Below are 10,779 nucleotides of genomic sequence, written 5' to 3'. Positions count from 1 at the left end.
ATATAAATACAAGCACTAATGTCCTGAAGAAGCTGAACATTTTAAAGTCTGAACAGTGAAAATCTGTGAAAATTGGATACATTTTGAGTAGTATTTTACTTGTGGAGTAGGTGGTCACATAAATACTTGCTCCCATCCCTAGTGAAGAATATTAAGAACAAATACGTGCTTACCCCTGGATAAATTCCAGTGATGTGGCTGCCTCCTCTCGATATTCAATGTTGAACACGTAGTATGACCCAAAGAGGGCAGCTAAAAAAAAAATCCCGCTCAAAATTACTGTATTTTGATTTACAGTAAAATATATTTTACTGTACAATTCACGTGCCAATTAATTTTGCCCATGATGCTTTGCAGATCTACAGCAACATACTGTATACAGGTTTTACAGTGAGCATTTGCTCATTATACAGTAATAATGCTGTGAAAACTACAGAAACTTGTTACAGTGAAGTTTACAAAATAGGCAACAGTGCCTTATAATAAAACAATTAAAACATGTACAAATGTATTTCAAATTTGGACAGATTCTTACATTGTCTTTTCTTACCCTGCTGTCAGATTCTTACTTAGTCTTTTCTTAAGAATAATTAAAAAACGTCTTATATTGGTATATTTTTTCACAGCACAAGGCAACCTATTCCACTGAGTAGCAGCTATACAGCTATTTACGGGGTTATATCAAATCATGACATTTCTTGTACTTTCATAATCTTGTATTTTTCCATCATTGATTTAGACAGAAGACACCAATCAATTGAGAGGAGAGTCCTCAAACATGAAGATGTCAGAGATTCAAGAGCACCCTACCAGGTACAGATTAACTTCCATAATCATATCTGTCACACAAATTACTTTTTACAACTCAGTACAGCCATAGAGATTAATATTCATCTTTGTTAACATCCCTTAGCCCTACTTTAGGTGTAGATGAGATCAGTAAGAGACTACAGGAACTGGTGGAAAAGACAAACAACCGCCGCGCCAGTGATCAAAAGGTGTTGGATGACTTTCAGGCAGAGATAGTGGAGAAGGTAGAAGATGTTTGTATTAACTGTTTGGCCCCTTCCCTTGAGACGTCATGATCTGATAAGTTATCTTGATCTTCCTGTCATAGGTGTCAGATATATGCCAGGAGATGAAGGAGGAGCTGTACACAGTGTATGAAGACAACAGTAATAAGATGCAGGTGAAGCTGCAGGAGTTGACGGAGGTGCTGGAGCGCTGCAGTAAACTCGAACAGGAACTCCTGGAGGCCAGCCAGGCACTGTCTACACTCAGAGAGGGCCTGGTTATCAACGACATGCCAGTGTCCAATTTTTAATGTGTTCTTCACAAAGAGCTGATATGTTCCATATTAGGTTTATCACAAGGTTTCTGTAATACTGCATGACTGTTTTCATGTCATGGACTTAAGTTTGAAAAAGACTCCTCCTTTATGTGTTTGGAAGTTTAGAGTTATGACAAAAAACCCAAAACAAGCTGTATTTCTGTTTAACTACTTAATATTCAGTATCTGCTGTTGCAATAAAAAAAAAAAACAAAGACTTGTTTGCTTAACTTCGGTTACCATGCCTCATTGTGTCTATGGTACTTAAGATATTCTACTCCAATGTATGGCCTGAAGTAACCATCATCATCATGTAACTACATAGAAAGACAACAGAAGATAATTACATTTATTTCAACATTAGGGGATCAATACATACAGCAGTTAAGTTGCACTCACTCACATCCTCCCTCATATTAAAGCCATGTATTTACATATTCAATTTTTTCATCATAACCAACTCATTACTCCATAATCCTTAAAATACACACTTTCTAATTCTACACACATTCATTATTACAGTCCCAAAGATGGTCCCTTTAAGGAACACAAATGGATGGGATGAGGTGTTTGATATTTGGGAACCTAAAGAAAAAGATTAAGTGCTACATTTCCACCAATAAGATATTCCCTCCAAAGTCGTGTTCATAAGAAGACAGATGTGTCCACAGGAAGTCCATGTCCATACATAGATGAGCTTTACTTTCCAACAGTAAAAGACTGTAGTCCGGTGATTGCTCTGCCCAGGATCAAAGCGTGTATGTCGTGTGTTCCTACGGAAAAAAACAATCACTGATCAAGTAGTTGTAGACTGACCACAGAGCTAGGAGAAGAATACTGTATTTTTGTAGCTGGGATAGGCTCCAGCACCCCTGCAACCCTCTACAGGATAAAGCGGTGCAGAAGATGACTGACTGAAATATATCACATAAAATAAAAATATATCAACTATCCACATTTTGCAGACATTTGAACTTTATTTTTCTCCTCTAAAGCAATTAGAACACACATACAATCATGTTTGTTCATAATTTCTCTTTGCAATGATGGGCTTTGCTTTGCCTTGCTACTTATTGTACTACTCAGTTTGTAATAATCCATACATTACTGACCCCTAGTGGAGGAGGCACATGAGGCAATTACATTTTTTTTAAACCAATTTTCACCAACATCCAGAGTACAGATTTGGCCTAGTTTCCAAAATAAACTAAATATTTTGACTTTCAATCAGGTGATCATGTGCTACGTCTCTATATGATCCCACCTCACTTAAATCCCTAAATATGCACCTGTTTCTTCATCAGCCTGGTCTTCATCTCTAATCTGCTGCTTGTTTCCCACACACAAAATGATCAACTCATTTTGATGTTTTCATTCAGTTTAAAGATTGAAATTCATTTCACAATTTGATATACTGTTACTACTGATGATAACTTGACTTACAGATATCAGAATATAGAGTTATCTTTCTAATAAACATAAGCTAAAGGTTAACTAACATCAGATCCTAATTATCATTCTCAGTGGATGGGCTAGTGATGTTACAAGGCAGGTTTTAATTTTAAAATGACATGATGTCCAATTGATGCACTTTAATATGTTAAAGGAATGATATTTTGCTTTTTTAAAATGGAATTATGTATTTTAAAACATTTCCCTGTGGTCTACATAAACTGTAAATGCTATGCTTAGGTCTGAATTCTTCATTAATTCAACTCCACAGGTCCATCTTCAACCCTATTTCTGAGTAATGACAGGACAAAAAAGGTTGTTTTGAGCGCTGGCCCTTTAAATGCATATGAGCCACTTCACGTCCCACCCCCTCCAGGTTGTTGGCTGTGCTGCTCTGTCCCGTTCAACCAACAACTGAACATTTTAGGTAAGTTTGGACATATTTTCAGTATGGACTACAAATGCCGCTGCTGATTAACAAATATGTCGTACTTGGAGAAATGTTTGTCGGAAGTCTTGACCTTATATGTGCAAATGTCGTGAAGTAACTAGGTATAGACGTAACAAATTAAGTAGAAATTGAAACAAGTTGTAGAAATCCACTCAGTTTTGGCCAAAATGAATATAAAGATAGGTTTGCAGCACCTGGAGGGCTGAAATTCAAAATTTTTAAACTATTCGGGTCCAAATACACAAATAAATGTACCAAAGACTAATAAAAGTGGGTTCAGCACCAGTGCTGGAGGAATTGTTGAAAACTGTTGATGAAATTCACAAAATGGAGAGATTAAAATTTATGCTGAGGCTGCAAGATGAACTTTACATGATAAGGTGGAGCAAATTGATTAGTTTCCTTAAAAACCATTAATGTGTGGTTTGTCTCATAGCTCTGGGAAATGTTATATAAACTGCTGCTCTAAAAATTTAATTGTGTAACTTGATTGCTATTTCATAACTGTAACCTAAATTATCTTTACTATTAGATTGAGATTATTTTCTGTTGCAGATTGTTGTTTGGTGTTGCTATGTTCTGTATGACAAAATGATAAATAACTAATAAAAACTAAGTGTCAAAAAAAAAGTGGGTTTAGGAAAATATGAACCCTTTAATTGCTCAGTTTAAATTGCCAACAGGTGTGAAAATGCGAGTGAATGGTTGCCTGTCTGTATATGTCAGCCCTGTGAGCCCCGCCTTTTCCTGTTGGTGCCTGGGATAGGTTCTGGCATCCCCACAACCTTCATAAGGACTAAACTGATAAAATAGATGGTTGGATGATGTCTGATAACTTGTACTCTGGATAGTGAAAATCCTGCCAACTTTAATTTCAAAACATCTGTACATCAACAGATTATACGCACTGAAGTGGGCATTGCTATACAAAAGACAGAAATGCTATTTACTGGATGGAAGTGCAACATAATTTTTTCACTGCAATGTTAAGAAATACGCATTGTCCCTGAAAAACAAATCATCAAAATGCACTGGTGTATATTTACCCTCATATGTGTTTACAGCCTCCAGGTTCATAACATGACGGATGATGTGGTACTCATCTGCGATTCCATTCCCTCCCAGCATGTCTCTGGCTTGTCTGGCGATATCTAAGGCCTTACCACAGCTATTTCTCTTCAGTAAGGAGATCATCTCTGGTGCTGATCTATATGGATGGAAAATTCAGAACAGTTTCAGCATCAAAGGTAAACAAGTAAGTGTCACCAGTGAAAGAAAAGCCTCAAACCAGAAAGACTAACTTCTTCTCATCAATAAGTCTTCCCAGAGTCAAACACGACTGCAGCCCAATAGTGATCTCTGTCAACATGTCAGCCATTTTCTTCTGCATCAGCTGGTTCCGGGCCAGTGGCACCCCGAACTGGATCCTGTTTAGAGAGCAGTAAATAATAAAGTTAATTAAAAGGTGTGGTCATTCAAGCAGTGTTTACTTTCAACAGGATTTAGATTTCATTAACGACATCTAAGACGTTCATATAAAATGCAAAGTTTTAATAACACGACGCACCTGTCCAGCGTGTACTGTCGTGCAGCGTGGAAGCAGAATTCCGCAGCTCCCAGAGCCCCCCAGGCAATGCCATACCGAGCATTGTTGAGGCATCCAAAAGGACCCTGGTAACAAAGATAAGTGACAGAACAAATGTCAGATAACAATACATGAGATATCAATACATGTACAGTCGCAGAAAAAATTATCAGACCATCAAAAGTCATCAAAAACAATGGTTATGCAATCAAGTACTAACTCCTGTGTGTATCATGTGACTAAAACAGACAGAAAAGAAAACATGAAATGCCTAAAAGCACTGTTTTTGTCAGTACAATGCCATAGATATTGATGTAAGAACTGAAGTGATTTTGGTTATTATCAAGAAAACATGGAAAATGGATAGATATCTGATCTGAAATTAAACTCTTATGAGCTATTTTTGTTGTTATCATTATATTTGTCCAAACAAATGTACCTTTAGTTGTACTAGGTATTAAAATGAACAAGAAATTGAAGAAAACAAGGGGTCGTTTAAGAATTTTTTCCGCGACTGTATATATCAGAGGCAAAGCTTTGGTTATTATGGGGCCAAAATGATGTAGAAACACTTACAGCCAGACCGGAGACATTAGGCAGCAGGTTCTCCTGGGGAACTTCCACCTCATCCATTAGGATCATACCGGTGGCAGATGCTCTCAGGGAGAATTTCCCTTCGATCTTTGGAGTGGCAAAACCCTTCATTCCACGCTCCAGGATGAAACCCCGAACCCTACCATCTTCACATTTGGCCCATACCACAGCGATGTCTGCCACAGGGGAATTAGTGATCCTAGCAGAGGAACAGGAAATACTTGTATCAGATCTTCACATATTCTAGAAAGAAGAGAAATGTCTGCCTAGTCTCAGTAAGCACAACGTACTCTGCAGTCAGGCTTTTTAAAAGGCAAAGGAGCTCAAGAGGTAATAAGAGTCATGTCATATATGATTACTGTGTATGAATGAGATTCATTCATTTTTGAGGAAATGTTGATACATTAGGATGTCTGCATGCTAAGTGAGAATCAATAAGAACATAAGTACCTATTAAATGAGGGTTTGCACGTAAAAAAAAAAAAAAAAAAGTAAGTGGAAACATCAAAAATATCATGCAAAATATAAAGAAAAAGTTAGAAGAGAGGTACAAAAGTTGTGTGTCAACACGAGGCAAATGTGAATAAAAGCAATGAAAATAAACTTAGGAAATAATTACATGTTTGTGCATGTGTAGACCAAAAAGACGACTGCAAAGTTCACTGAGTTAATACCAGAAACAAAAGTGATATTGTGTGGAAACAGTGACAAAACACCACCAAAGAAATAAGACAAAAGCAAAACATGGTGAATAAGAAGCACCAATTTACACTGCAGTCAGATGGACATGCTGGGAAAATGATGTTGAATTTGTGCAATTTTGAGTTAATTTAGCTGGAAACATGCTTTGTGAGTCTACCAACCATGTCTTTGCCCCACTGATGGTGAAGGTGCCACTGGATGGGTTGTACTTGGCCTTGGTCTCCATACTGCTGGGATCACTGCCATGGTTTGGTTCTGTCAAACCAAAGCAGCCCAGGATTTCTCCACGAGCTGCAGCACACACAGCAACAATACAGATTAATATTCAAAGAGTCTTTCGCTCCTCTGCTTTTTCAAAAGGCCATCTGCAGAAAATGTGGCCCTTACCAAGCCTGGGCAGGTATTTCTCCTTCTGGGCCTCAGTGCCGTAAGCATTGATAGGGTGCATGACCAGTGAAGACTGAACACTCATGACTGATCGATACCCACTGTCCACTCTCTCAACCTCTCTGGCAATTAAGCCATACGCCACGTAACTAGTGCCTGCACAGCCATATCCTACAGAAATAGAAACAGAAATAAGGATATAATAATATACATGACAAGTTTCAAGAAATCAACACACCTAACATGAAAATAATGTCTGTAAAAGCCAGAAAAAAGAGCAAAGATTTGATACAAGTATTATTGTACACAATACATTAACTTTAACTAAGCGACTTGTCCATTTCTGTTTTTTATTTTAAACCAAGTATCTACATTTACATTATATCAAAAGGTTTTAACATAACTTATGTAAAGGTAAGATAAGATAAGATAAGATCTTTAAGTAAAGTAAGGACTGGCTAGTTAATTAATTATTTAGTTGTTACACAGATCTGAACCTTTGTTTTGTGTTTTAAGAAAACTGAATAATGAAATATTTTAAAAAAGAAAAGATATCCCACCCTGGGGAAATTTCCCACTTAACAGGAGGAACATACAAGCAAGTGCAGAGAAAAAGACCATAAACCATAAACGAGTGAAAAATGAAATATAAAAGAAAAATAACAAATATAGTATTTATATAAATACCTATATAAATATAGAGTTAAACTTGAATATTATTTACACATTAACATATCATTAGTGTAGTTGTTGTCATAATTACATCTGCTCACCTTTGATAGTTGGGCCCAAAACACCCAGGTCTCCCATCTCTGAGACAATTTCACGGTGGAAATCTGAAGAGAAGGAAACAGAAGATTCTAACTAAATATAATGATTAAAACTGGAATGACTTGTTTCAGCACATTATTTTTGTGTTATAGTGATATTCACCTCCATAGTAACTCAAAAGACAGTCAGTTAGTGCTTACAGTCTGATCAAAACATAAATAGTATGATCACGTGTGTTCACTCACGTTCGTGTCGGTTGGCCATCAAGATGCGGGGCATGAGTTTTTCTTGGCAGTAGTCACGGAAGGAGTCCCGGATCATGACCTCCTCCTCTGTCAGTTGACCCTCCAGATCCAGAGCGTCCCGCCAGTTGAATGGCACCTTGGCTGAGGTCAAAACGAGAACAGACATATATACAGCAGTTATGTCACCATCAGATGTAGTAACAGACTGTGTGAGGGGATCCAGGCTCAGTGAAATGATACTTACATGCCTTTGCTGGCTTTTTGGTTTCTTCAGCATCTAAAGAAAGAAAGAAAGAAAGAAAGAAAGAAAGAAAGAAAGAAAGAAAGGAGTGAGATTAGTCCCATCAATTACACATCCAGTCCGATCCATTTTTATTTATAAAGCACTTCAAATAAACACAAAGGTTTCCAAAGTCCTGTACGGTAAAATAAACACAATAAAAACATAATAAATAGATAAAATACTAAGATAAAACACGTTGAAACATAGCAAATAAATAAATAGACTGATCACCCCTGATAAAATACACTTAAAATCAACAACCAAAGCCAAAGAAAAGCATACATACAAGCATACAGTAATGACAAAGAACTGCCTCTTAATATAAGTTTGCCTTTCTGTACTTTATCATACCATTCCTTCTTTATATCTAAAGGATAAAGGATAACTTTAAACATACGTTGGGCAGCTGCAACTGTGCCCTGAGCCCGAGATGTGGTGACAACAGCACATTTTTGGGTGTTGGAGAGGAGACGGACGGCAGCACTTCTGAGAGCCATGTCTGCAAAAAAAAAAAAAAATGTACAAACTGTAATATTTAATTTATAGATGCATTAAAGCCAATAACTGTTTTTTTGGTTTTTTTTTTAAGTGTATACTCTTTTCATTGTTAATATTTCAAGTATAGGTACAGTTTCCAAATCATTAAAAAAAAACAGCGGTAAAAGTGGATTTCTACTTATGATTTGTGATCAGATAAAAAAACAGGCTGCAAATACTGCTGAGATTCACACACCATGCAGGACAAAGAGTGGAGTATGAAGTAGGACACTGACACTGGAAGTACCTATAATCCAAACTTTACATGCCAAATAGTCTATTTTCTTGGAAACAATGAAGACAAAACTAAGATATTCTTTTGGGAAACTGACCAAAACATATAATAAAACTGCGCAGTACCTTTTTCTCCAGGCAGGATAGTCTGGTAACCGGCTGAAAAGTTCGCAGTGATGTGAGTTGGAAAAAGTTGCTTAAGTAACACTTGTGCCGGTGTGACGTCACATGGATACGTAAGGACACATGTGGACGCAGTTTTCCGCCATGTACAGTGAGGCACAAGCAGTCTAGTTGTGCAACCCATTTAAAGTTATGCAACTGACCTTACACAGTCTTTAATATGAGTTTACAATGCGTTCAGTTCAGTGTCTGTGCACGGAGGACTTCCAGCTGTTACTACAGAGCATAGTTAGTTAAGGTGAAGTTGTTTAAGTGGTGGATATTTGTCATAAACTCCACATATTTCCTCATTCGACATGACGGTTTTGGGTGGCGCGTGCTCGAGGGGTGTACGTCCACGCCCTCTCATCTGATTGGCTGCTAAAATAAGGAGCCGTGGACAAAGTGTGAGAGTCTGACTGAGCCCACGTTTTGTAAGTGACTCCACAGCAGGACGGGTGTCAGCTGACAGGACTGTCTGCTGCTGCAAGACAACAACAACAAAACCAACAGGATATATGTAGAAGACATGTTTAGAATGTTTAGTGTCCCATTATGAGAGGACACTGGGACAAAGACACACTGCATGAGCAGAGGGGCACTAGGATTTTAAAAGTGTGGGGGGGGGCAACTGGTGGCCAAAGAAAATGTTGGGGGGGGCAGCAAAAAATTTTCGCACATAGCGTGAAATTAACGCCTTGCGCTTTAGCGGCTGCAATAAATAAATAAATGTGTGTGTGTGTGTGTGTGTGTGCATAGCCTATCCGTTATACTTTATATAGAGGGCAGTTTTAGGTAAAATCAGGTGATACTTAATGTATTCAAGGTATTTGTTAAAAACTACAGCATGAACAACTCAGACTTTCTGTTATGATTTTTTAATAGGTACAATCTACTTTCACATATTTCTCTAAACACATCAGAAAAACATGCAACAAACAAACAGCAATGCCAATGTATGCAAGTTAATAAATGTTGAAAACAAAATAAAATTAATAGCCTAACCAACTAATCAAACAAAACGTATGTATATAATGGCTTCCACTCCATGCAGTGGGGCTTTGGACAGTGACCAGCTGGCCTTTGAGAGAACCCTCTATAGATACGTGCATGGAGTTGGGGGGGGGGGGCACTGTCTGCCTGGTTGTATTATAAGTGTATCAAAATGTGTTATGTACGCTTTCATTGACGGATTTTTCATATTTCTTCGTTGCCCGAATTTTCCCAAAGATTTGCCCAAATCTGGGTGGGGGGGCAACTGGGGGGGCAAAGGTTGTAACTGGGGGGTATTTGCCCCCCCCCACCCCCCCCCCCCCCCCCCCCCCCCCCCCCCCCCCCCCCGTGCCCCCCCTTGGTGCCACCACTGTGCATGATCCACTGTAAACAAACAAACAAAAATTTTTATTGTTTATGTACCAGGGGAGCAGTGTTGTATTTTATACATATACTGGAAATACTGGAAAGCCATACTTGAGTAGAACTACAAAAAATTACTTTGGTAGACATCCAAGTCACCTACATTAACATTATAAGTATGGATGTTATTGTTATGAAATGGACAGAGTTTATTTTTATTTTGGTATGTGTGTTATTACTGCTACAGAAGGGACACAGTTTTTTTTTTTCTTTTGTTGATGTGAAATGCTGTTGCAAAATGCACAGAGTCTATCCTTGATATGTACAGCATTTTTGTGTTTTGTGCTTAGTCAGAATTAAGTCTGATATGTGTACACTCTAAAACAGTGGTTCTCAACCTTTTTTCAGTGATGTACCCCCTGTGAAATATTTTTTCAGCCAAGTACCCCCTAACCAGCACAAAGCATTTTTGGTTGAAAAAAATTACTTAAAACAGAGTGCTGTGCCATCAGTGTCTGATTTATTAAACTTTGGAACTCCATTTGTAGTAGTCTGTCTTGAACTATTTGGAAATAAAAAGATATAACTAAAAAAAGAAAGAAATAATTAACTTAATTATAAATAAAGATTTGTGCATATAAAAATAACTATCAACATAAAATGTCCTCCTTTGGGATCATAGTAAAGGTC

The 10,779-nt window shown here is 37.7% G+C and overlaps 1 protein-coding gene across 1 annotated transcript; it reads right to left on the bottom strand.

The window, feature by feature from the left end:
- Positions 1 to 1,665: 1,665 nt before the first annotated feature.
- Positions 1,666 to 8,893, bottom strand: LOC115425910 (glutaryl-CoA dehydrogenase, mitochondrial-like). Its single transcript, XM_030143774.1, has 12 exons — positions 8,698 to 8,893; positions 8,198 to 8,299; positions 7,762 to 7,794; positions 7,518 to 7,658; positions 7,275 to 7,337; positions 6,502 to 6,672; positions 6,276 to 6,405; positions 5,395 to 5,611; positions 4,801 to 4,904; positions 4,535 to 4,660; positions 4,280 to 4,440; positions 1,666 to 2,103 (listed from the first exon to the last, which is right to left on the bottom strand). Exons 1-12 carry the CDS (start codon positions 8,876 to 8,878, stop codon positions 2,030 to 2,032), a joined length of 1,503 nt encoding a protein of 500 aa, XP_029999634.1. The 5' UTR covers positions 8,879 to 8,893; the 3' UTR covers positions 1,666 to 2,029.
- Between the last annotated feature and the right edge of the window lie 1,886 nt (positions 8,894 to 10,779).

Source organism: Sphaeramia orbicularis, chromosome 1 (genome assembly GCF_902148855.1).
Source record: "Sphaeramia orbicularis chromosome 1, fSphaOr1.1, whole genome shotgun sequence".
Lineage (NCBI taxonomy): Eukaryota > Metazoa > Chordata > Actinopteri > Kurtiformes > Apogonidae > Sphaeramia > Sphaeramia orbicularis.
This window is presented reverse-complemented; position numbering and strand designations above follow the sequence as displayed.